General features: G+C 41.0%; 1 protein-coding gene across 7 annotated transcripts in view; it reads right to left on the bottom strand.

Annotated features, from left to right (window-relative positions):
- SPATA5 (spermatogenesis associated 5) overlaps positions 1-27,528 on the bottom strand; it is a 309,590-nt gene extending 282,062 nt beyond the window's left edge. For 6 of the 7 annotated variants that reach the window (XM_038400580.2, XM_038400582.2, XM_043513109.1 and 3 more), the window contains exons 1-9: positions 27,312-27,528; positions 25,187-25,311; positions 24,373-24,530; positions 18,316-18,374; positions 16,426-17,061; positions 13,434-13,563; positions 10,451-10,507; positions 9,158-9,281; positions 3,819-4,074 (exon numbers count right to left, since the gene is read on the bottom strand). In XM_038400580.2, the coding sequence (XP_038256508.1) occupies positions 3,819-4,074; positions 9,158-9,281; positions 10,451-10,507; positions 13,434-13,563; positions 16,426-17,061; positions 18,316-18,374; positions 24,373-24,530; positions 25,187-25,311; positions 27,312-27,459 (1,693 nt within the window). In that variant the 5' untranslated portion in view covers positions 27,460-27,528. The remainder of the gene's footprint in view (positions 1-3,818; positions 4,075-9,157; positions 9,282-10,450; positions 10,508-13,433; positions 13,564-16,425; positions 17,062-18,315; positions 18,375-24,372; positions 24,531-25,186; positions 25,312-27,311) is intronic. The other variant, XM_038400581.2, reaches the window with a different exon arrangement.
- Between the last annotated feature and the right edge of the window lie 2 nt (positions 27,529-27,530).

Here is a 27,530-nt window from a genome sequence, read left to right as displayed (position 1 = left end):
GTACTGTATTAAGGGCTTGTTTTGATTAATACAAATAAATGTTATATGTTGTTGTGTGTGTTTAACTAAATTCCAAGCACCATCCTAATGCAGATTGACACAAATCTTGAGCAAAAAGTTAATTATCTAGTAAATACGCTATATATCATTCACCATTTCCTAACATATTAAAACATTTACAATGAATAAGAATCTGAAAATATTAAAATCACTTAAATACAGAGTGTACCCTCTTCAACAGCAACAAGATGCATCAAATTTAGGGTAAAGGCTCTATTAAGTTATAAATCAACGTGTTTTAATGGTTCTCTTAACCAATGAGAATGCTCCGTTCTTTAGAAAAATAACGGAAATACACATAGAAAAATTTAAATAATCAGTTTTAGTTGAGTCTTTCAACTTGGAGATTTGAATCATGATATAAATCACCTTGATTTAAAATCAATCCACCTTGGAGGTTAGTGTTAACCTCAGGCTTCATTTTTAAAAACGAAAAGTACGTTTCTAGCCCTCTTGGATGCAAAGCTTGAAAATATGTCCCCCATGTATCTGAAAGGGTCAAAAATCAGAAGAGCAAAACCCAAAAGAACCCAAAATTTATTATGTTTAAATATCTCATAATTCAAGTGAATTAAAGTAAACTGAATTAAGGCCACTTTAATTCTAAATGACAGTATCCACAGAGGAGTTTAATGCATTTTAAATAGTCCACTTTTCATTTACACTTTTAGTTAATTTGGATTAATTTTCCTAAGTGTCCCCATATAAATAACCCATTAGAAAAACCTGGCATATAATGAAATGTCATAGGCAACCTTAACTATATGTGCAGTTGTTTGGCCTACAATAGCACTGGGTTACCATATCAAACACAGATTACCTTCTGCTAATGAAAGTAGCATACGTATAAAATTATGTAAGTTTTCAATATAATTGTTAAGAATGAAGAATTCTCAAGAAACAGCTTAAACTTGTTGTAAGCACAAATATATTTAGATGTAAGATTTTCAGGGCAGGAACTGTATTTCCATCGTAAATGTTTGTGTAGAGTGCCTAGAACGCTGGGACGCTGATTTTCTACGGGAGCCTCTAGGTAATATCTCAATACAAATAAATACTACTACTATAAATTGAGTTTATATTTTTTGTGGTCAGAATTAAGGTAGTCATGTGAATTCCCATTTTTTATTTGTACTCATACAAGGGTATTGACTGAAAGTAGCAGTTATTTCTAAAATTGTGAAAGAACCTTAACTGAGGATTCTCTGATTTTTAACTGTTTGGATTATTTAGGAATGTATTAAGCAATCTTAACTACATGTTTATGCAGCTTTTTGTGCTGTAATATACACAAAATATTGAGTTCAATTTTGAGCACCACATTACCAAAAAGGTTTTTGACAAATTGGAGGGAGTTCAGAGAACAACAACAAAAGTTATCAGGAGGCTGGAAGGACTTATTTATGAGAAAAGATTAAATGAGCTAAATATTTATAGTTTGGTTAAGTAATGAATGAGGTGATGGGGGTGATATAACAACAGCCTACAAACATCTGAAATGTGTAAACACTAAGGAAGGAGAGTTAATGTGTTAAACAAGAAATAATGGGATAACACTAACCTATAAAAACTTTGGCTGAATATCAGGAAACACTCCTGGACGGCGAGATGTACTAAGCTGTGGAATAGTTTCCTAAGGGAAGTGGGGCAAGCCCATTGCTTGGGACTTCAAAATAAGGCAAAAGAAAAACATTACAAAATGTACCAGAAGAAGTCTTCACGGGTAACGGAGTGAGCTATATACAATGTAGGCGTATCTTTTCCATCTCTCACTTTTATGTATGATGAATATGCCATATATTTCACAAGCTGCAGAAAGATACTTAATGACTTTTCTTTGCAAAGTACACATTCAAAAATCATAATGTTCTACATATACATAAGGTATTTAAATTCTTTTCCTGTAAGTCTCTAAGCCAAAAAATCATTCCTTTTTTTTTTTTTAAATTCTTTGAGGAGAAAAAATTCAAATTAGCCTGCATACAGCTTCAAAGGCAGGACGGCATCTTCCTCCAGCAGAGGTCACTCCAGGATAACAATTTACAAAGAATTTCTGTTGTAATGATAAAGGTTTATTTTTCAAAAAAAAAAAAAAAAAAAATTGGTAAATTGTTTCTATTTGTTCTGTAATTCTCAGAATCGTATTCTAACAACATACGAGAGACATAGGAAACAGTGCACCATATGAAACTTACTGTCACTGAGAGTCTGGACATTTGGGTTCTATTCCAGAAATCTACCACTAACTTGCTGTGGAACCTTGGGCAAGTCACTGCACCCCAGTTTCTCCTCCTATCCTTTGTCTGTCTTGTCTACTTAAACCATAAGCTCTTCAGGCCAGGAATTGTGTCTCAACGTATGTTTGTACAGGGTCTAGCACAATTGGGCCCCCAGTCTTGGTTGTATTACTACTGTAATACAAACCACAACAAAAGCATAGAGGTCTGCATAATAACTAAGATACTTGCCATTTTAAAGAGGCATTAAATAAGTGCCCAAGGTCACAGAGAAAAGTTGAATGTGCACAAGTAGAGACTGGGTTGAAACACCTTTGAAATGTGAACCTCAATGTCCACCGGGAGCGGGGGAGTCTCAGACTGAGATTTTTCAATTTAGAACGGGGGGGAAATGGTGGGGTTTTTTGTTTGTTTTAAAAAGAATGATTAAGCTCTGTTGTAAGCTAGCAAAGTCTGGTTATAGCCTGACAAATTTATTTGAGCATAAGCTTTCGTGAGCTACAGCTCACTTCATCGGATGCGTTCGGTGGAAAATACAGCGGGGAGATTTATATACACAGGTGTGTATATAAATCTCCCCGCTGTATTTTCCACCGAACGCATCCGATGAAGTGAGCTGTAGCTCACGAAAGCTTATGCTCAAATAAATTTGTTAGTCTCTAAGGTGCCACAAGTACTCCTTTTCTTTTTGCGAATACAGACTAACACGGCTGCTACTCTGAAACCTTGTTATAGCCTGCAAAGCAACTCTGTTAAAATGACACCAAAGGTCCATATTTATCTTCTTCATTTAATCTGTACACAAATCAACAGAAGAATATTTGACAGACAGCCTTGTAAACTCTGATCGTCAAGAATAAATCTTTCTGGTTCATGCATCATCCCCCATAATAACAATTCTGCACTCTTAACAGACAATTTCATTCACAATGCATGGGTCAGAATAGGATCCAGCATAAGAATGGCCCTACAAGAGACTTTTTATATAATAAGCTAAAGATGACATTGAGATTTCCATAGTCTTTTTTTAAAAAATTATTTTTAAAAATATTTTAAGTGCCTGTTAAAGATCTGGCAGCTTGAAGTCACTCTATTTGTCCATAGTACAATATGGCTAGGGAAGGAGCACACCGATATTCCTCATACTGCTCCCCTTTAATGGGGAGAGAGTATTTCAGTCTTCAGTCCTTGACCAGACAACAAAAGTGCCAATGGTGAAAAAGGGGCTGAGAACAACCACATGGTCTCAAACAGCCTGGGCTAGAGTCAAACTGTTGGCAGGAAAGCAAAAGGCTCCAGATCCCATTACCATCCCGCTTAACTTTCCCAGTTTCCCAATAGTCTGTTAACTTTCTAAAACCCTTTGTGGATTTTTGAATACAAAACTTTACAAAAATATGAAAACAGAGAAAAGATTTCATTGTTTTAAGTCATTCTGTGGGATATACTGTGTGTACCATTTGCAGACAGGTGAATTTTTAGAGTAAGTAAACTCACAGTGAGACTAGTAGTATACCTTACCTGCTTCTTTGCACAAGGCTGCCAAGTCTGCTCCCACATAGCCATGTGCACTATCAGCCAGCTGCACCAACTCTGTTGTTGTCAACAGATGAGGAACCTTATTAAGAAGTTTTCTGAGGATGTCTAACCGGTCCTGGGCATTGGGGACCCCGATTTCGATCTCTTTATCAAAACGTCCAGGTCTACGTAGTGCTGCATCAAGGGCATGCGGACGGTTTGTAGCACCCAGTACCAAAAGTTGCCCTGCAGTATCTTCCTAATGAGACAAACAAATAGAAAAACAAGTTGGATTTTAAAATGGTGTTAACGACCTCACAATTTACACATAGTTCAACAGCAATGACAACCTCCACTGTCTATTTTTCACAAGAATTATGCATTTGTTCAGGTAGCAAAACTAAAGCCTACTCCTAACCCCAAAAGAGTAAGTAGTAAGAATATATGCATGGCACTTTCCAACTCATCAGATGAGGAATCATCATGTGCTAGAACTTTTGGGACAGGAACTGAGCCCCTGGTATCAAGTTGGGGAGGTTAGTAGTGTTCTCTGAGCAAAAGAATTTCAGTTCCATAGGAAATTTCTATATTTCAACATTTGTTTTTGTCCGAAATTGGGAGAAAATGTTGAAATACCTTAATTTTTTGCAGGATGCAAAATTCTGAAAATTTTCAATTCAGAAATGAATAAACACTTTATTTTGGTTTGCTGAACTAACATGAAACATTTTTTTTTTGAGTCAGCTCAACATTAAACTGCATTGTCCCATTGTAGCATATTGCCTCATGGGAACTGTAGTTCAGGAGCCTGATGCCTCCATCCTCCTTATGGGCCAAGCTCCCTGGCCAGATTACATCTTCCATGATACACCTCCAGACATGTAACTACCATGAGGCACCATGCTGATGAGTCCCAGGAAAGATAGTGTTGCATGTTGAGCAATATAATCATACTGGAGAACATGGGAATATGAACTATAATCCCCATGGGGCAATTCACTATAATAGGGGAATGAAATTTAATATTGAGCTGATCCCAAAAAATTGTTTCAGGTCAGTTCAACAGATCAAAATGTCCCAAAATTTAAAAAGAAATTTTGATCTTCCCTACAGAAATACTGAAAAATTGTGGTCAAATAAATGAATAACTTTCCCACAAAAATTTCGAATTTTGCAGAAAACTGAATTTTCCTTTCGAAAAATCATTGCAACAGAAAAATCCTGACCAGCTGTAGTTCCCATTAAACAGACAACACATGATAGGCTACAATGGGTTTCAGTAATCCTCTAGATCAGGGGTGGGCAAACTTTTTAGCCTGAGGGCCACATCGGGGTTGTGAAATGGTATGGAGGACTGGGTAGGGAAGGCTGTGCGCCTCCACAAACAGCCTGGCTCCAGCCCCCTATCCGCCCCGACTGCCCCCCTCAGAACTCCCAACCCATCCAACCCCCCCTGCTCCTTGTCCCCTGACCGCCCCCTCCCAGGACCCTCGTCCCTAACTGCCCCCCCGGACCCCAGCCCCATCCAACCCCCCTTCTCCTTGTCCGCTGACCACCCCCTCCTGGGACTCCTGCCCCTAATTGCCCCCCCCAGGACCCCACCCCCATCCAACCCCTCCTGCTCCCGGTCCCCTGATTGCCCTGACCCCTATTGACACTCCTGCCCCCTGACAGGCCCCCCAACCCGTCCCCCTCATTTCTTGTCCCCTGACTGCCCGCTCCTGTGTCCCCCGTCCCTAACTTCCCCCCCAGGGCCCCACCCCCTAGCCAATCCCCCCTGCTCCCTGTCCTCCCATTCCCGGGACCCCGACTCCGCAGGCGGGGACCTCCGCAAACAGCCTGACCCCTGACCCCTATCTGCCCCCTCCTACTTCCCGCCTCCTGACTGCCCCCCCCTCAGAACACCTGACCCATCCAATCCCCCCTGCTCCCTGTCCCCTATCTACACCCCTGCCCCCTGACAGGCCCCCCCAGACCCTTGACCCATCTACTCCCCCACCCCTTCTTGTCCCCTGACCGCCCCCTTCCAGGGCCTCCAGTCCATCCGACCGCCCCCGTCCCGACTGCCCCCCGGGACCTCCTGCCTCCCCCTCCCCCATACAATGCTGCTCAGAGCAGCAGGACAGATTTATTGGAAAGCTTGGGAGGTGGATGAGCGCAAGCTGCACTGCCCACACAGTACCATACCTAGAAGGGAGGAGGGACAGCGGGGGAGGGGCTGGGGGTTAGCCTCCTGGGCCGGGAGCTCAAGGGCCGGGCAGGATGGTCCTGCAGCCTGGATGTGGCCCGTGGGCCATAGTTTGCCCACCTCTGCTCTAGACTGTCATGCTTATCTCCTCTAACCTCATCTCAGAGGTGACATCTATAACCTTCTTTGGCTATGCCTACTATAGCTCTCAGATGGATTAACCTCCTTAATGACAGGGGAAGGAGCTCTTTTTCTAATCCGAGGAAGTCAAATTTCTACAAAATTGGATGCTGCTCTCTGGGTCAGGTTTAATGCTCTGGCCCAAATGAGCCAGGCATTATGACAATCCTTGCCACCTCAAATCACCCAAGATGGCAGCTATTACTTTGATGAATATAATCAAGCAGACAATCAAAGAGAAGGAAGCAATACAGAAATTCAAACTGTCCAGAGCAAACAGAAGAAACCTCTAGTTGGATTAACCCATAAAGAGTACACAAATATACATCTTTCAAGTCAGTCAGTTATGACAGGGCCAGATGAGCACAGGAGAGTAACAGAAAGCAGATATATTAGCCCCAGGTTAAGTAGGTCCCTTTTCCCTGGGTAAGGTAACAGGGAAGGTTCCAGAACAATCAGGAACCTTCTGGAGACAATTAAGACAGACAGGCTGATTAGAACACCTGCAGCCAATCAAGAAGCAGCTAGAATCAATTAAGGCAGGCTAATCAGGGCACCTGGGTTTAAAAAGGAGCTCACTTCAGTTTGTGGTGCACGTGTAAGGAGCTGGGAGTTAGAACGTGTACTGTTGGAGGACTGAGTACAAGCATTATCAGACACCAGGAGGAAGGTCCTACGGTGAGGATAAAGAACATGTTGGGCCATGGGGAAGTAGCCCAGGGAGTTGTCGCTGTCGCACAGCTGTTCCAGGAGGCTCTCTAGACAGCTGCATTCCACAGGGCCCTGGGCTGGAACCCAGAGTACAGGGTGGGGCCAGGTTCTCCCCAAACTTCCCAACTCCTGGTCAGACACCGGAGGAGTTGACCTGGACTGTGGGTTCATGAAAACGGCCAAACTGAGGGCTGCCGTGAAGCTCCAAGGCGAGCAAATCCACCAATAAGCACAAGACCCACCAAGGTAGAGGAGGAACTTGGTCACCCAATGTAAAGTAGCAAACAGAGTTTCTAAAGAGAATTTATAATTTATGAATTGGTTCACTCATTAAAATCCAGAAGCACCTCCACCCCGTCAAGTATTTTTATTCTTAAATGTTTATTATGAGAGTATTTTTCTCTGGAAATATGAGAAAAGCTAAAGCACTAAAAGTTAAAAAAATTTAAGAATCTGAAACAAAGTATTTCAAGATGGTAACAATATTACATTAACAATCATAATATTTTCCTTCTTTTTTTTAAGTGATCAAAAAAATTCTAAAGGTGACACTTTTTTTGGAGGGGGAGAGGGGCGGTGATGGGGAGAGCAGGAGCAGAAATTCATGAATGAAGTAAATGAGACAAAAGAGAAAGAAAACTCATTTCTTTACAAGGTATTCCATGCCCATTATGCCAAGAGACAGACAATCTTCCTCCAGCAGGGTACTACTCCTTAGGTAATCAGAACACACAGATCTATTTTGGAACAGGGACAAAAAGGCAGAGATTTGGTTTCTGGCTTATAAAAGAAAAGGCTACCCTCTCCAAAAATGTGGGGCTCGCTCTGTATTTAACTACATATTTCCGGACAACGAAAATGGTCTTCCTCTTGGAAAAGGATCTGATTTATGTGTCAGAACATTTGTTTTAGGGTGATGACTGGGAAGGTCTTTAAATCATGATTTGAGTAATTCAATAACTCAGCCAGAGATTATGGAGTCTATTACAGGAGTGGGTGGGCAAGTTCTGTGGCCAGCAATGTGCAGGAGGTCAGACTACATGATCATGATGGTCCCTTCTGACCTTAACATCTACAAGTCTATGATGTAGGGGGCACCACTATGCAGTAGCAGGTTACTGGACTAGAAATCATAAGACCTATGTTTTAGCCACACTCCCATTATCCTGCTGAATGGCCTTACTCAACTCTCACCACCTTTCCATTCTTCAGTTTCCCCATCTGAAAAGGGGGGATGAGGACTTTTACTGTCCTTTGTAAAGTGTTTTTGGTTCTATAGATGAAGAGCTCTATATAAGAGCCAAGTAGTGCTATTATTTGTTAAGAGACAGATTTGAAAGTGTGGTATTCAGAGTGTCCCCAGAGAGAGACTCTATCCTTACAAAGAAGATCCATCACTCTTCGCTAATAGAAAATATCACTTCCCTATAGCCATATATAGAAGGCTTTTTGAGCCGCCAAAACTTTATGCAGGAGATTAAGAGAAACTTGCAGTTAACATCCACAAGATTTTTATACACACTGCTTCTAACTCTGTGCAGAAAGACGCAGACCTCCCACTCCTACCATCCTGTTGATGATTAGGAATTAATAGATTATATAGGCCCAACCCAAAGTTTACTAGAGTCAATGGCAAGACTCCTTTGACTTCAACGATCTTTGAATAAGGCCCTAAAAAATTTAGTATGGGAACTGAAAGGGTATCTTAATGTGAATTTTGGATCCCTCAGCAATCCAGGCCAAACCAAAAACAAATCACCACCACTACCAATAGAATTTTCATTTAATTTCAAAATAATCTGGTATCTGTTTTGACTTGCTAAAAAGATGCCTCTGAAGTCTTACATTTCTCTCCAAAAATCTGAAAAGTGCGAGAAGGGGAAGGACAAAAAGCAAATGGAAGAAGCTATATATTCTTTTCTTTTGCAGTTCAAAAATGTCTCTGAATGTCAAAATACACACACACATATATATAAAATGAGATTTAATTTCTATGAAGTGTCACAACAATATGGTGCTGTACTCTGTTAAAATAAATGTAATTTACTGAAGGAAATCGCTTATTAGTATTAACCCTGTCTATAGTTAGTAAGGGACACACGTCTTCTCTTCCTTTTCCTTTAAATCCAATAAGGATATTAGATTGCAGTCTAAAAGTTTCTTCTGATTCATCTTATGCTGGCCTGACTGTGCTACAAAACCTAATGCAGTTTATTCAGTTCTTCCCCTTAATACACTAATTGTACCAATATACTTTACTTACGGAGCCAATGCCATCCATCAATGTTAGTAATGAAGCTACAACTCTTTTTTCTACTTCATTCTGAGCCCCTTCTCTCTTCGGACAGAGTGCATCCAGCTCATCAATAAATATAATTGATGGACGACTGAAAGAAAAATAAAAGCAACTTATCTGCCAATTGTGCACAATAGCATTTAAAACATTTAGGCTTCGATTTTCAAAACTAATGGATATGGACACCCAATTCCATTAAAATTAAGGGGCATCCAAATCTTTTAGGTGACAAACTTTCAGACCTGAAGCATGTTTCTGCTCCAATGAACGACTCTGTAAAATAATTACATTGTGTGATTCCATGTTTACTGTGCGTCTCAAATTCTATACTGACCTTACTCTGTTTACAAGTAAAAAGATGGCTTTTCTAGTTGCTGTCCCTGCAAATTTAAACTGGGACCTAAAAGTCAAGCTGGGTTCTCTCTTGCTCCTGTCCTCAGTTGAAGTTGGCCCTCCAAATTAATTTAGTTTACAATTCTATTGGTAAAAACTTGAGTGAGAATATTTTAGTACTGAATCTGGCCCTATAGGCGCAGTCACACATGGTTCAGATAGCCATTAAAAGCACTTGAGTACATACTACATGCCCACAGTAATCACAACTTTCATGTCCACGCCAACAGGTTTTTCAAAAAACAAACCATATTAAAATTCTGTAAGATTTTAACAAGGTTTTTGTTTTTCCGCTCAATAATGTTAGTGACAACTTTCTACCATTCTGTTTCTATAATGAAACATGGGTAAAACAGAAGATGGGCTTCTCTGATTTAAGATGAGTATCTCTTTTGGCTCAGGTGGCAGAACATTTCCACTGGAAATTAGAAATCAGCCCAAACTAAATCTTTGCTTCTAAACACCCTTGGAACGAAAGTAAACAAACTTTGGATCTGGATCCAATGTATCTGGCTTGGGTTCCTTTCTATTGCAAATGAGAGTTGAGTTCTAATGCCAACTAGGATGAGAATTTAATATTTTATTTAGGACACATGCTAATTGGTTTGGAATAATATGCAACCTCCTCCTTAAATGACACTGCATTTATAAGAAGTGACCAAAAACATAAAATGTGTAGATTAGAACTTCATTACTCTCCTTTGCGCCAAGCTGTACATAAATAAAACTTATCTATATTTAAAATACCTCGGCAGGGAAAATATTACAATCCAGAGAACTTCATAAGCTTTTCTTTACACAATAATATCAAAATTAATATCACACATGAACATGTATGTAAATCAGAACGATTGAAAATGAATGTACCGTTGAGAGGCTTCAGCAAATATCTGTCGTAATCTTGATTCAGTCTCACCATAAAACCTGAAAAAAAAAAAAATCGCAATATTTTAGTAGCAGAACTTTTATTGTTTTCCAAGTTGGGGCGGGACTCTATTCCTTGAGTAGCCACAAGATGGCGTTCAAACCTAAGGATAATTTAGGCATGGCCCAATATCTAAACAAATACTTAGCCCCAATCTTTAATGAGGCTAATGAGGAGCTTAGGGATAATGGTAGCATGACAAATGGGAAAGAGGATATGGAGGTAGATATTACCACATTCAAGGTAGAAGTGAAATTCAAACAGCTTAATGGGACTAAATCCAGGGGCCCAGATAATCTTCATCCAAGAATGTTAAAGGAACTGGCACATGAAATTGAAGCCCATTAGCAAGAATTTTTAATGAATCTGTAAACTCAGGGGTTGTACCGTATGACTGGAGAATTGCTAACACAGTTCCTGTTTTTAAGAAAAGGAAAAAAGGTGATTCGGGTAACTACAGGCCTGTTAGTTTGACATCTGTAGTATGCAAGGTCTTGGAAAAAATTTTGAAGGAGAAAGTAGTTAAGGACATTGAGGTCAATGGTAATTGGGACAAAATACAACATGGTTTTACAAAAGGTAGATTGTGCCAAACCAACCTGATCTCCTCCTTTGACAAGGTAACAAATTTTTTAGACAAAGGAAACACAGTGGATCTAATTTACCTCAATTTCAGTAAGGCATTTGATATGGTTCCATATGGGGAATTATTAGCTAAATTGGAAAAGATGAGTCAATATGAAAATTGAAAGGTGGATAAGGAACTGGTTAAAGGGGAGACTACAACAGGTCATACTGAAAGGTGAACTGTCAGGCTTGAAGGAGGTTACTAGTGGAGTCCCTCAGGGATCAGTTTTGGGACCAATCTTATTTAATCTTTTTATTACTGACTGTGTCACAAAAAGCGGGAATATGACAAAGTCTGCGGACGATACAAAGCTGGGAGGTATTGCCAATACAGAGAGGGACCGGGATATTCTACAGGAAGATCTGGATGACCTTGTAAACTGGAGCAATAGTAATAGGATGAAATTTAATAATGAAAAGTGCAAGGTCATGCATTTAGGGATTAATAAGAATTTTTGTTATAAACTGGGGCACATCACTTGGAAGTAACAGAGGAGGAGAAAGAAAGTATTGGTTGATCACAGGATGACTATAAGCTGCCAAGGTGATATGGCCGTGAAAAAAAGGTAATGCGATCTTGGGATGCATCAAGCGAGGTATTTCCAATAGAGATAAGGAGGTGTTAGTGCCGTTATACAAGGCACTGGTGAGACCTCATCTGGAATAGTGTGTGTAGTTCTGGTCTCCCATGTTTAAGAAGGATGAATTCAAACTGCAATAGGTACGGAGAAGGGCTACTAGAATGACCAGAGGAATGGAAAACCTGTCTTATGAAAGGAGACTCAAGGAGCTTGGCTTGTTTAGCTAACCAAAAGAAGGCTGAGGGGAGATATGATTGCTCTCTATAAATGTATCAGAGGGATAAATACCAGGGAGGGAGAGGAATTATTTAAGCTCAATACCAATGTGGACACAAGAACAAATGGATATAAATTGGCCATCACGAAGTTTAGACTTGAAATTAGACGAAGGTTTCTAACCGTTAGAGGAGTGAAGTTCTGGAATAGCCTTCTAAGGGGAGCAGTGGAGGCAAAAGACATATCTGGCTTCAAGACTAAGCTTGATAAGTTTATGGAGGGGATGGTATGATGGAATAGCCTAATTTTGGCAATTAATTGATCTTCAACTATTAGTGGTAAATATGCCCAATGACCTATGATGGGACACTAGATAGAGTGGGATTCATAGATACTAAGGTCAGAAGGGACCATTCTGATCATCTAGTCCGACCTTCTGCACAAGGCAGGCCACAGAATCTCACCCACCCACTCCTACGAAAAACCTTACCTATGTCTGAGCTATTGAAGTCCTCAAATCATGATTTACTACAAGTTACTATGAGAATTCTTTCCTGGGTGTCTGGCTGGAAAGTCTTGCCCACATGCTCAGAGTTTAGCTGATTGCCATATTTGGGGTTGGGAAGGAATTTTCCTGCAGGACAGATTGGCAGAGGCCCTGGGGGTTTTTCGCCTTCCTCTGTAGCATGGGGCACGGGTCACTTGCTGGAGGATTCTCTGCACCTTGAAGTCTTTAAGCCATGAGCTGAAGACTTCAATAGCATAGACATAGGTCAGGGGTTTGTTACAGGAGTGGGTGAATGAGATTCTGTGGCCTGCGTTGTGCAGGAGGTCAGACTAGAAGATCATAATGGTCCCTTCTGACCTTAAAGTCTATGAGCATCCCAGAGAATGTGTGGCTTGTCACAGAGTTATTTGACATTTGCATTTCCACTGGGATAAGAGATTAAGGCAAAAATGTATACATTTTTTTAAAATATAACCCATTTGTAGCTAGCAAAAATTAGGGGGTACAGTTTATCTCCATCTAGGTCAAGGAGATTACAGTTTTTCTACAACTAAACCAATGCTGCCTGGACAAATTCTCATCTATAGCCTCATCCTTTATTTTACTGTGCTTTAACAAACAGTCCTTTTTCCTTGTTGGACATACAACTGGCATGCAGATGCAGTTCTAATTATTTATCAAATTATTTCCTTTTTTTCCCCATTCCACTGCCATACATACCCCTCTGTACTATACAAGATAAGACTCCTCTTCAAAGGAATGAAGAAAACAGCCTCCTGTTACTTCATTTCACTGGGGGGATGACAACTATACTTTTCACTCTAGAATAATAAGCAGCGTAATCCCTTCCCCATGAACTTCTGAGACTTGGGACATATGTACTGGACCCAATTCTAGGTATTTATACACTGTGCAACTCCAATGGATATAAACCAGTACAGAATTTGTCCTGATGTCTCTAAGTTACTGATGTAATAAATTAGATGAACTTACTTGCTTATAATTTCAGGACCGTTAATAACTGAAACATGGGCTCCCACTTCATTTGCAACAGCTCTAGCAATCATGGTCTTCCCAGTACCTGAGGGGCCATACAGTAGCACCCCTCTAGGAGGAGAAATTCCTTTAAACAAACACAAAAACAGAGAAAAAAAGCATTACTTGTGCTTAAGACAGTTGTGAACAAATCAAATCACCATGCTCCACTGCCCTACAATATATATGTCTACATTACTGATTTCTATATTCTGCATGCTTCTATTTAAGAAATAGGTATATACTATTTTTTAATAAAACTGATTATATAAAATGTTATTTTTCCCCAGTAATCCTATTGAAATAATTCTGATTGAAAGCCTAGCATTAATTAAATCTTTATCATGTTACTCAAGATTCCTACAATACTGTTTGTACAAACCTCTAGCACAATAAAACCACTCCACTTCATTACAGGTATGCACACCCTAAATAATAATATTTAAAAAAAGACTGGAAGTATCAAAAATAAGAATGAATGCGCTTCTGTAATAGCAAATATTAGAGATTGGGGATAGCTGACAGCTACTGATGAGCACTAAGGTCAGACAAGGGCATGTGCTAGGGACGTCGGTAAAACAAGGTGTCTCTGCATATAGTTAAAACTCAAAGAGAAATTACAGCCAACAGACAGATTGGGAACACAAGTATATTCCGGAAAAATTAAACAGTTTCATCATAGAGAGTCCAATAAAACAGGCACACGCCCAAAAATTAAAAACAAGAAGTTTAAAAGCCAAAAATAGGTGAACTAGAATTCCTGACAATGGACAAGGGACCTTGGCAGAATGAGCATTAGTGAAAAATGGTAGAATGACAAACAGTCAATGAAATATTGTACAGTTTATTGCCAGGTTTACAAGAAGGACCAACTGTACCACAGAAGTAATGGAACAAAATCTAATGAGATAAAATTCCTGAGAACTATGTATTCTGTAGGGATACAAAGCCCAACCCTTAGGAGTACATCTGCAAGCAGAACAAAAAACTAAACATTAATTGACAAGAGTTAGGAAAAAACTTCCTCTATTGCCAAGTTACTCCTTAACGTCCACCGAGGGAATTGATGCACATTCCTCTGATTCATCTGATGCTTGTCAATGTGAAGGAAAGAGACAGAGTGTCTGGTCTAGTATTCAATTCCTATGCTACTGTATTGGAGATAATCACATATTCAAGCCTAATGATCTTGAAGCAAATATAGGCTTGATCATCTCTCTGATTCCATTAGCAGAGGAGATGCTGATTATCCAGACCTCACCTGTGATATGGTGCAGGATTTGCAGCAGCATCCCTTCCTTGTCACTGACACATGAAATCCACTGGTGCATCTTGAGGTTTGGGCTCTCTGAATAGAACATGGATGGGCATTCTCCATGGCAGCATCCCACAGAAACCCAGAGGGAAGCCCTACGAAATTTCAACTGACACACCCATCATTGTCTAACATGGATTGTCCCTCTGTTCTGTCAGCCCACATCCCCCCAGAGGAGAAGCAATGCAAAGGCATAGGGCCCTGGAATGAATAATTCTGTCCCATACCCCATATCCCAAGACCACATGGATCTCAGAACATACATGGGTTGGGGGGGGTCAAACACCTTGGCCATTCCAGAGAGAGACAAATAATTCCCCTACTGACATCATGATTCTGAGGGTGAAAACCTGGTTATTTTCCTCACCTTGGCAGATTCTTCTCACCTAGAGCACAATCTCTCCACTCAGAGTGATTTATGGGTCAAAGCAGACAGAGTTTACCTCAAAAAACCTGCAAGAATAGCAGCCACACCACTTTCCTACCCCTATCTATTTCCTTCCTAGAAAAAACTTCCCCACGACTAACTTTTCCTAGAAATTATGGATAGAAAACACCTAAGATCATCTAATCCATCTGCTGCAAGTGAAGAATTATTATTGTTCTCTACAGTACTCTCTAGTGCAGTGGTTCCCAAACTTGTTCCGCCGCTTGTGCGGGGAAAGCCCCTGGCAGGATGGGCCGATTTGTTTACCTGCCGCATCCGCAGGTTTCACCCGATCGCAGCTCCCAGTGGCCGCGCTTCGCTGCTCCAGGCCAATGGGAGATGCTGGAAGCGGCGCAGGCCGAGGGACATACTGGCCGCTGCTTCCAGCGGCTCCCATTGGCCTGGAGCAGTGAACTGCAGCCGCTGGGAGCCGCAATCTGCCGAACTTGCGGACACGGCAGGTAAACAAACCGGCCCGGCCCACCAGGGCTTTCCCTGCACAAGTTGCGGAACAAGTTCGGGAACCACTGCTCTAGTGCTTTGTTCCATCTTGTGTTACAATGTTCCAAGCACTGTGATTTAATCTAAGAAAACATCATAATACATAATTTTAACATTTAAATCATTGCATCCTTTCCTATTCACAGGGGGAAAGATGGGTGAATTGCGCTATATTCTTTTCTATAATTTGCAGAAACTCTGGGTCAGACAGAGGGAATTAAAAGGGGGAGAGGGATGAGGGTAAAAACTAGAATTTGATTGGCCACACAACCTTTAATTTGAATGTACTTTTTTTTTTTTAATTGAACTCTATAAAAACAGACTTTAAGCAGTAGAGTTACAGAAGAGTACCTTGTGCCACCGGTACTCCTTTTCTTTTTGAGAAGAGTACCTGTATTTTTCAAGTGACTGACTCTATAACTCCTTGCTGCTTGTCATGAGTTCTCCTGGGTAACTATACCTTCACAGACTCTTCTCTCTAAGGCATGATCCTTACAAACTAAACATTTGGTTATTAAAAAAGGAACAACTGTAAAGAAGATAATTATAACAGAGTTTAGTTGGGAACTAAAGTACATCAAATCTGTATCACACAGAGAGGGAGTGCGTGTTTCATACAGAGTGACTTGTTAAAATGGGTGAAAGAAGCGGTAAGTTAAAGAAAAACATTGTCTTAGATGACAAAAACCAACTCTCAGACATCATACCGTAACTCTTGAACAATTCAGGCTGCTTCAGGGGCAGTTCAATTGTTTCTCTAATAGTTTGCAACTGGCTGCTTAAACCACCTATCATGTCATAGGTAAGGTTAGGTTTACAGTCATGTTCTTCTGTTGCAATGGTCCGATTCTCTGTGAAATTGACTCTAGTTCTTGAAGAAATGAAGTAAAATGTATCCAAATTGCATTTTGCTCCAGTTTTGCCAATGGGCAACAATCTCATGCTGTCTTCATCTCTGATTAATTCAGAGCCATCAATAAGGTCTCTCACATTCCCCTCGTCACAGAACTCATCTGTCCGGTCATAATCCTGCTCACCCCCTATCACCACAGCATTTGAAGTAACTGGTGAACTTTGAGCCATCAGCTTGCATGGAGTGCTGGTAGATGCTCCTTCCTGGTTGTCTTCTATGTCCAACTTTCTGAGCTGCAAAGACAAGTTTAGAGCGCTGGTCTCCAAATCAGTCTTCTCAAGGATTGGCTCTTGTGTTTCACTGAAAACAGTACTGCTCTGCATTTTCAGCAGGACCCCATCTGTTCCTTTCACCCTGGTCACCATCAAGTTGCAAGGTTTGCCATAGAAAGTGAGATGCAAAAGGTTGCCTGGCAAAACTATCTTCCCATCTACAACAAGTTTAAATTTTAAAAAACATATTAATCTTATTTTCCAGCAATAATTTTCAAATACAAATGAATTAGAACAATTTTTTCCATCAGCAAATCTCTAAAACGGATGGCACAAATTAACTGTCCTAAAAGATGAGGTGATAAAGAGACAGGAAAATACAGTTCTCATCTAAAATGATGCCTTCAAACATATCCTTGTATAGGCTGGCTAAGTATTCTGAATGACTGGCCATTGGTATATTTCTGGTTGTTTTAAATTTTGGAGCTCATAAAAAGTTGCAGATTAAGGAACTGTCTTTGCTAGAAATAGAAACTCTCTATTAGTGTTGTCCACTGACTCAAGATTTATCACAAGTCTTACGAGACATGATGTTTTACTTTAAATCCCAGCTCCTGGAGTCATATGCTTATGTGAGAATCTCAGCTCTCCCTCTCTTTCTCTTTTTTAAAAAAAAAAGATTAGCCCTCCTGGTTGCAGAGAGCAGCTTCAAAATATGACTCAACTACAGCCTAACAGCCCAAAACCAGAAGGCAAATAAAAAGAATCCAAAATTTATTTTTAATCATAAGATTTTAATCCAATCTCATGAATTTTTTACTTTTGGGGTTGGCAATACCACTATTAATGTACTGATTGAGTACAATCCATTGCTTCTACTCTATAGCAATTAAATGTTTGAGTAGATGGACTAAACTTTTTTAGCTATGTAAAAAGGGATAGAAAATTATCTAACTCACTCCTGGCTATCTACAAAACAAGGAGCATCAGTTTTGCCCAATATGATGGGAGGCTCAGGGCGTCAGATATATTGAATGTAAATACTAATACACTAAAAACTATACTAAACCTCATGGCAGAGTTTTGAATTCTCTCTCCTCATAACAGAAATAAATTCCTATCCACAATTGTTGGGAGTGCATCACATTATAATGCAGAAGACCAAGGAAGACTTTTAAACCATCTCAGAATGAACTGACAGCAGCCATGACGGAGTGAAAACTATGTTTCATGCAAGTATATTATTATTTGATATTCATACCATAGTGAGGTGATGTCGCCCAGAATGAATAGGTCAATAAAAAGTTTACAGAGTTTGTAAAACAAGCTAAAGGCCTATGACCAATGCTAACGAGGCAAAAGTCATTTTGGAATAAGCCTTTGATGAAGATAGTGGGTGACTGATATTTACTCTCAAGAAACAGCTTCTCTACTAAAATATACATGTAAAACAAAAAACACAAACCACTTACCTAGATTTCGCAAAAGACAGACAGACAAATCTTCAACATTAATACAGGCACCTTTGTCCCTGTGGTTGTGATGAAAAACAATTTTACAATCCCCCAGTAATTCTAAAAACAGAATCAATCAGTCTATAATATTGATAAACCCTGATTTACTCATATTAACAGTAAATTCTTTGTTTTGCAGTATATGATATAATTTAACTCTGCTAACAGAAGAAACTGACAGGAAAATTTACAAATTGCTCTATTTGACTCATTGTAGTCTAGTGATAAACACAAGGTAAGTATATTTGCTCTAAAGCTAATTAACAATCAGTTTAAATATTACCATTTCTTTGGATTTTTCATATAAAATACTATATTTACAACAATATAAGTCAAGATTTATCATTCCTTAAAACGAGAAGCATGAGATACATATATCTCCCAAGTGACTACTGTTCTGACTTGCAGTGAGGGTGGTTACTACATTTACTGAATCAGTAAATACCACATGTACACAGGCCTGCAAATACTTTCATACATGAGTAATCCATTGATTTAATGGGCAATACATGCATTTGTAAAGGTAAGCACAAAATGTGAGCATTTGCAGATCTGAGGACTGACCTTTACTCCGACTGTGCAAGGTTTTCCCCAAGATATTCTCTAGTACTGTACTTCATGCAATCCAGTTTTAAATGTGGGCTCTTAAACCATTTACCTATCAAGAATATCAATGGTCTAACACATCACACTTTCAGGATTTTTTTTCCCCTGTTAGCCTAAATTTTCTCTCTGTGTTTCTTCCCTAATTTTACCTTGTTCCATAACCACGTAAAATAATTTTTCCACTTCCTTGGCATTTATATTTACACTCTTGAAATATTTGTAGATGATCACCACAAAACTATCCTTTTCCCCTTTTACACTAAGAAAGAAAGATGCTTCTCAAAAACAAATTAAACCAAAACATTAAAAAAAAAAAACCACACACACCAGATACAGAAACTGCAACTAAAATTATGGTCAACAGAGGGAGTTCTAAGTCTACTAATCACAAAAGGTCTCTTCCCAAATACTTTTACTGATCAAGGAGAAAATTCTAGGACAAGAAACATATATCATACATTTTTGAGAAACTTGCCATACAAGTTGCCATACAATTTTATGACCCTAAAGCAACAAACATATGTATTTAATTTCTTTTACATATCTAAGTAAAACTCTTGCAGTCATTTAAACCAGTGGTTCTCAAGCAGGAGTATGGATACCCCTTGGGGTATGCAAACATCTTCCAGGGTACATCAAGTCATCTAGATATTTGCCTAGTTTTATAACTTGCTACATAAAAAGCTGAGGAGCTGCTGATGCATTACTGTGGCTCTTTGGCAATGTACATTGATAAATTCTGGCTCCTTCTCAGGCTCGGGTTGGCCACCCCTGCCTCAAGGCTTAAACCAAGCATTAACTGATGAGGTTAGAAAAAGCTTGACCTAAGGGCTAGTTATGCCTTAACTCAGGGATTCCTTACACCTTCCCCTGAAGCATCTGTTACTGGCTACTGTATAAGTCAGGATACAGGACTAGATGGACCACTGGTTTGATCCTATATTCTTCTGAGAGCACAGACAGCTACAAAAATTATACAAAATCATAGGGCTCAAGTCTAGTTGCTCTACCTAAGCAAATGCAAAATCTACACTAACAGCATTTCCGGAGACAATTTACATTTTTAAAGGGAAGTCAGATTTGTAAAATTATTTCACCCTTCCTAATGTGAATACTCCACACTCATATAAATACTTCTTTTGGCCTCAACTACTCAATCAGTAAGGACTTTGCAGCATCGAAGAGAAGGCTTTGGATTCTTTGATCATGGGATGGTGTTCCAAGAAGAAGGAGTGCTAGGCAGAGACGGGCTCCACCTAATGAAGAGAGGGAAGAGCATCTTTGCAAGCAGGCTGGCTAACCTAGTGAGGAGGGCTTTAAACTAGGTTCACCAGGGGAAGGAGACCAAAGCCCTGAGGTAAGTAGGAAAGTGAGATACCGGAAGGAAGCACAAGCAGGAGCGTACGAGAGGGGATGGCTCCTGCCTCATATTCAGAAAGAGGGACGATCAGCGAGTTATCTCAAGTGCCTATACACAAATGCAAGAAGCCTGGGAAACAAGCAAGGAGAACTGGAAGTCCTGGAGTTATGTCAAGGAATTATGATGTGATTGGAATAACGGAGACTTGATGGGATAACTCACATGACTGGAGTACTGTCATGGATGGATTTAAAACTGTTCAGGAAGGACAGGCAGGGCAGAAAAGGTGGGGGAGTTGCATTTTATGTAAGGGAGCAGTATGACTGCTCAGATCTCAAGTATGAAACTGCAGAAAAACCTGAGAGTCTCTGGATTAAGTTAAGAAATGTGAGCAACAAGGGTGATGTCATGGTGGGAGTCTGCTATAAACCACCGGACCAAAGGGGATGAAGTGGACAAGGCTTTCTTCTGGCAACTCACGGAAGTTACTAGATCACAGGCCCTGGTTCTCATGGGAGACTTCAAATCACCCTGATATCTGCTGAGAGAGCAATACAGCGGTGCACAGACAATCCAAGAATTTTTTGGAAAGTGTAGGGGACAATTTCCTGGTGCAAGTGCTGGAGGAAACAACTAGGGGCAGAGCTCTTCTTGACCTGCTGCTCATAAACAGGGAAGAATTAGTAGGGGAAGCAAAAATGGATGGGAACCAGGGAGGCAATGACCATGAGATGGTCGAGTTCAGGATCCTGACACAGGGAAGAAACGAGAGCAGCAGAATACGGACCCTGGACTTCAGAAAAGCAGACTTTGACTCCCTCAGGGAACTGATGGGCAGGATCCCCTGGGAAAATAACATGAGGGGGAAAGGAGTCCAGGAGAACTGGCTGCATTTTAAAAGAATCCTTATTGAGGTTACAGGGACAAACCATCCAGATGTGTAGAAAGAATAGTAAATATGGCAGGCGACCAGCTTGGCTTAACAGTGAAATCCTTGCTGACCTTAAACACAAAAAAGAAGCTTACAAGAAGTATAAGATTGGACAAATGACCAGGGAAGAGTATAAAAATATTGCTCGGGCATGCAGAAGTGAAATCAGGAAAGCCAAATCACACCTGGAGTTGCAGCTAGCAAGAGATGTTAAGAGTAACAAGAAGGGTTTCTTCAGGTATGTTAGCAACAAGAAGAAAGTCAAGGAAAGTGTGGGCCCCTTACTGAATGAGGGAGGCAACCTAGTGACAGAAGATGTGGAAAAAGCTAACGTACTCAATGCTTTTTTTGCCTCTGTCTTCACGAACAAGGTCAGCTCCCAGACTACTGCACTGGGCAGCACAGCATGGGGAGGAGGTGACCAGCCCTCTGTGGAGAAAGAAGTGGTTCGGGACTATTTAGAAAAGCTGGAGGAGCACAAGTCCATGGGGTCAGATGCACTGCATCCGAGATTGCTAAAGGAAATGGCGGATGTGATTGCAGAGCCATTGGCCATTATTTTTGAAAACTCATGGCAATCGGGGGAAGTCCCGGATGACCGGAAAAAGGCTAATGTAGTGTTCATCTTTTAAAAAAAGGGAAGCAGGAGGATCCGGGGAACTACAGGCCAGTCAGCCTCACCTCAGTCCCTGGAAAAATCATGGAGCAGGTCCTCAAGGAATCAATTCTGAAGCACTTAGAGGAGAGGAAAGTGATCAGGAACAGTCAGCATGGATTCACCAAGGGCAAGTCATGCCTGACTAACCTAATTGCCTTCTATGACGAGATAACTGGGTCTGTGGATGAGGGGAAAGCAGTGGACGTGTTGTTCCTTGACTTTAGCAAAGCTTTTGACATCGTCTCCCACAGTATTCTTGCCAGCAAGTTAAAGAAGTATGGGCTGGATGAATGGACTATAAGGTGGATGGAAAGTTGGCTAGATTGTCGGGCTCAACGGGTAGTGATCAATGGCTCCATGTCTAGTTGGCAGCCGGTATCAAGTGGAGTGCCCCAAGGGTCGGTCTTCGGGCCGGTTTTGTTCAATATCTTCATAAACAATCTGGAGGATGGTGTGGATTGCACCCTCAGCAAATTTGCAGATGACACTAAACTGGGAGGAGAGGTAGATACACTGGAGGGTAGGGATAGGATACAGAGGGACCTAGACAAATTAGAGGATTGGGCCAAAAGAAATCTGATGAGATTCAACAACGACAAATGCAGAGTCCTGCACTTAGGACGGAAGAATCCCATGCACCGCTACAGAGTAGGGACCGAATGGCTAGGCAGCAGTTCTGCAGAAAAGGACCTAGGGATTACAGTGGACAAGAAGCTGGATACAAGTCAACAGTGTGTCCTTGTTGCCAAGAAGGCCAATGGCATTTTGGAATTTATAAGTAGGGGCATTGACAGCAGATCGAGGGACATGATCGTTCCCCTCTATTCGACATTGGTGAGGCCTCATGTGGAGTACTGTGTCCAGTTTTGGGCCCCACACTACAAGAAGGATGTGGAAAAACTGGAAAACGTCCAGTGGAGGGCAACAAAAATTATTAGGGGGCTGGAGCGCATGATTTATGAGGAGAGGCTGAGGGAACTGGGATTGTTTAGTCTGTGGAAGAGAAGACTGAGGGGGGGATTTGATAGTTGCTTTCAACTACCTGAAAGGGGGTTCCAAAGAGGATGGATCTAGACTGTTCTCAGTGGTAGCAGATGACAGAACAAGGAGTAATGGTCTCAAGTTGCAGTGGGGGAGGTATAGATTGGATATTAGGAAAAACTTTTTCACTAGGAGGGTGGTGAAACACTGGAATGCATTACCTAGGGAGGTGGTGGAATCTCCTTCCTGAGAAGTTTTTAAGGTCAGGCTTGACAAAGCCCTGGCTGCGATGATTTAGTTGGGGATTGGTCCTGCTTTGAGCAGGGGGTTGGACTAGATGACCTCCTGAGGTCCCTTCCAACCCTGATGTTCTATCATCAGCCTCTTAATTACAATATTCACAACCCAAGTAATGAGTTTTTCTAATATTACTTTTAACCTGACAGCATCTCTTTTAAGCAGAGACCATGCTCATCCTTTAAATAACCCGAAACCAAATTACAAACTTTTTTTTTTTATTTTATGGTCACAAAGAATTGCCTGAACCAACTTAGCACAACTTCTGTTTCTAAAGGAGATATTAGGTCAAGAAACTAATAAATATATAAAACACCTGTTAGCTCCTATTTCCTATTATCCTGACGTGCTTCCCTTCATGATTTTATTTTTCCTTTTCGATTATCAACAACAAATTGTGATGGGGTGTACAAACCCCAACCAGTGACACAGGGGTGGAAGAGCTAATCTGGGCTGGGCTGACCCTGCCCCTCTAGCCAAGAGTGGCAAAAGGGTTTTAAAGAAGGAAGTTCCAGACTGTTGCTCGGAGACAGCAGCTCTACGGCTCCCAAGAGGGACTCCTGGAAAGCTTCAGAGAAATTGCCCTCAAGGACACACACTGATCCTACAAGACAACAGCACACCTCGATACACCAGCTGGGCAGGATGGGTTTGGAAAGCTCCAAAGCTACCAGTGGCCAGTGCTGCTACCCTCAATCCTTCCTGGTGTTAGGGAATCTGAGACTATACTAAAAGGACTTGGGGAACAAAAGCCCCTTCAAACCTAATCAGACTATTCCTCTCAGTTTAGTAGCACTGAGATGCCTGTTAATGCAGTTTTGCAGCACCCGGACACCAGGAAGTGCTTATCAGTTATCTCAGTTCTCTTATCAGTTACCTGAGAACTGAGACACAAATATGCAATTTATAAATGGATAAATCTTTCAGTCAGTCAGTTTAGCTAAAGCCCAACTCATCAAATCTTCTGAGTGAGGAACTCACACAGGGCTCCAGCCCAGAAAGGGTTACAGGAGACAGTATTATGCTACTTCCCAAAACAAAATTAGGCCCCAATCCTGTCAATATTTTAAGTCTCATTAAAAAGGAAAGCGGACCTGCATCTACCTACAACAAGCCTGAACTTGATCTATAACACACAGATTCCAGAACATGGGAGGTAATGTTCACAGAAAAATTCCAAACCTCAGCTTCACATCTAGTTCTTCTGCCTGCAGCACTGCTCCGACCACAGGCTGGACAGTGACTGCCTCACCAGGTTTCACTCGCAGATTCTTCTGAGTGATTCCACTTAGGCCAACTTTCCCTCCTGGGAAGCCTGCAATTGGCCAAGCTGTACAAACCTACATAGAGTTTCAAATTTAAAAAAAACAAACAAGCAAAAAAAAAAAAATCACTTGGTGATTAAGAGCTTTTTTTCAGTTGTCATTCCCTAGTAAAAGGTGAAAAAACCTTCATGCCTTTTAAATGTAACTCCACAAGGGATTAAGGATTGGGTTAAAATGAAATATTCCACAAACACTTAAAATGCAAGGCAATTAGCACTGTACTCCTTAAGGGCTGAACTAAAACGCTTTCTAAAAATATACGGCTTAAATTTTGTGAATGAGAGAGAATACATAACTAAGGGCAGAGTTTTTCTGTAGATAATGGAAGAGTATAGTCAGTGGTGTGGGGTTCATTCCCCTTCACCATTTAATAAAATGGAGTGACTTATTATTCTTGAAATCAATTAATGGCGCTAGCTAAATCCAGGCATAGAGCAATCAGAAGCTGCGCACAAGTCTCAACACCAAGGTGCAAAAATAGCCTGATACACAATTCATCTGTTTTTCCAATCCTGAAGCATAACACATAACAGCACTAAATTATGTGGAGAACTAGAATTCAAAACTGGAATTTTGAAATCTCCAAACTCATCTCCCACTTGTGACCTAACTCCAATCCATCACTTAGCCAAGCACAAAATTAGCCTAACAGACAGGAAAAGAAATCTCACCTCTTGTTTTCCATCTGCACTGGTAAGCAAGACTGGTCGACCTATGCATATATTTGCTGATTTCATACTGTTGAGTCCTAGTTGCACAAGGACTCTTCTGTACATTGTAGGAACTTTGTCATCTGCTAAAATATTAGAGAAAATATGTCATTCTTTTGTACAGTAAATGAACTTAGTGCTTATAACATGTGCCAACTCAGAGGGACAAGACTGCAAACAAAACTCCTCTGTTCCGACAATCAACGGTTGCATTGTCATTACCCCTGCTGTAAGATTCACTACACCACAAAAACAAGCATGCCTGTTCGGTATCTATGTCTATTCAGTTCTAACGCTAGAGAATGAATCATGATTGTGGGGTTTGTGGCTTTAACACATGAGGAATTGGACACATAGCCACAATTAATTTCAAGGCAGCTTGAGTACATGTGCTGCCTTTTGACTACCACTCAGATGGAAGAGGTTACAACTCCTCTTAATCTTCCTTGAAAACCAGTTTCTTCAGCCATTCAGTCTCTATTTTTATTTTGGGGGTGGGGGGAGTTCTGTCCTATACAGCTAGGTTTCTTAACAGCTATCAGATTATAAAACTTTTAGTCTGTATCACCTTGCTCAGGATTTGAACTAGTGATACAGAGGAGAAGGTCTGCATGTCCCATTACCAATTCCAGATCTTTTCAGTACCTAATGTGGTGGGCAGATGGCAACTGAAAAGATGGCAGCACAACACAGGAGCCATGTCTCTACGAAAATATTTCTGCAAAAGAGCAATTTTTTTTTTTAAAGTACTAGAGTCTACTAATGAATTGTTCAGTTTAATTGGGAGCTGCTGCAGCATGAAGATGGAAACCCAAACAAAGAACAGTATGCTTTCATTCTTAGAGGTGCAATGAGCATGTCTTTTTTTTTTTTTAATCATTTAACATTACTGCTTTCTTACTTTGTTTTTAACTTTACTTAGTAGTTTCTGTGGAGTTATTTATGTTTGGATAAATAGGGTTGCATACAGAAAAGACACAATTTTTTAAAAATCCAAAAGCTCCATTTAATGATAGCCAGCCTCAGTGGGTGGTAGCCTGCTCTTGTACAAGCCTTTTAATATCTGTTTTTACACTGAAGAACAGAGTTATATGGTTCCAATCCTGCAAATGCTTACACATAAGAAGTCCCATTAAAATCAATGGGAATATTCACATGAGAGAGTATCTGCAAGATTAGGGCCTATATTTATTCCATACTATATACACTGTGCTGCATTGTAGCAGATGTGCCTTTTGGTTCCAATCCTGTCAGATCTATGCCAGCATGCCTTTGCACGAGTATATGATCAAAACACAGCCCTGTAGGGCACCAATGGCAAAGTTGCAGCTTAACATTACAACAATTACAGTCTTATTTTTGTTGAATAATTCACCAGATATGCAGCACTGTGTATGCCGAGTAAACGATCTATAAATACAAACTAACACTAAATGTTTGTATGCAACTTTGCATCTCAGATGGCACATAACATTTTTGTTTGCTTGTTGGTTTGTTTTTTGAAGAGGACACTGTGGGCTCAAGCAGTGTAACACCAGAATGTGGGCTTTAAAAACCGAATTTTTGAATTTGCATATTTCCCCTCCCCCCCGCCCATACACACACAGAAAGCTTTACTTGAATGTAAGCACGTTTAAAATGCTACACCCCCAAAGTTGTGCTGATGTTTTATAATCCAACATGAACATCGACTGGTCCCGGAAAGTCACAAAAAAGTCAAACAGTTGAAAGGGGGGGGGGGGGGAAGCAAACCGGATTGTTGAAAACCCTGTTTTCCCCGTGACTATTCTACAGGGTTTAAAGAACAGGAGGACTTGGGGCACCTTCGAGATGAACAAATGTATTTGAGCCTAAGCTTTCGTGAGCTCCAGCTCACTTCATCGGCTCACGAAAGCTTAGGCTCAAGTACGTTTGTTCGTCTCTACAGGGTTTGAAGTCTCTTCCCGCAGGCACAGAGGAAGGAGGGTTTTGCAGGGGGCAGGTGTTTCAAGCAAACTTTCCCCTCCAGCCCCCGGCACAGCGAGGGAGCAGCAGCAGCCGCCAGGCTGGAGAGACGCCTGCACAGCGCCTGCCGCTCGCACCGTACCTTTTTCCAAGAAGTCTGCAGTCGCCAGCGTCAGCAGAGCAGGGGGCCGCTCCGCCCGCCCCGGGGCCGGGGCCGGGGCCGGGGCGACGCTGGGGGAGCTGCTCTCGGGGGGCAGCCGTCCCCGGCTCTTTCTTTTGGAGGCCGACATGGCAGGAGGAGCCGGCTGGGCAGCCAACACGTGCGCGGCCCCTGGAAGTGCTTCCTAACCAGAGTGCAAAG

This window comes from Dermochelys coriacea, chromosome 4 (genome assembly GCF_009764565.3).
Source record: "Dermochelys coriacea isolate rDerCor1 chromosome 4, rDerCor1.pri.v4, whole genome shotgun sequence".
Lineage (NCBI taxonomy): Eukaryota > Metazoa > Chordata > Testudines > Dermochelyidae > Dermochelys > Dermochelys coriacea.
Note: the sequence above shows the minus strand (reverse complement) of the source record. Positions and strands in the feature narration are given on the sequence as shown.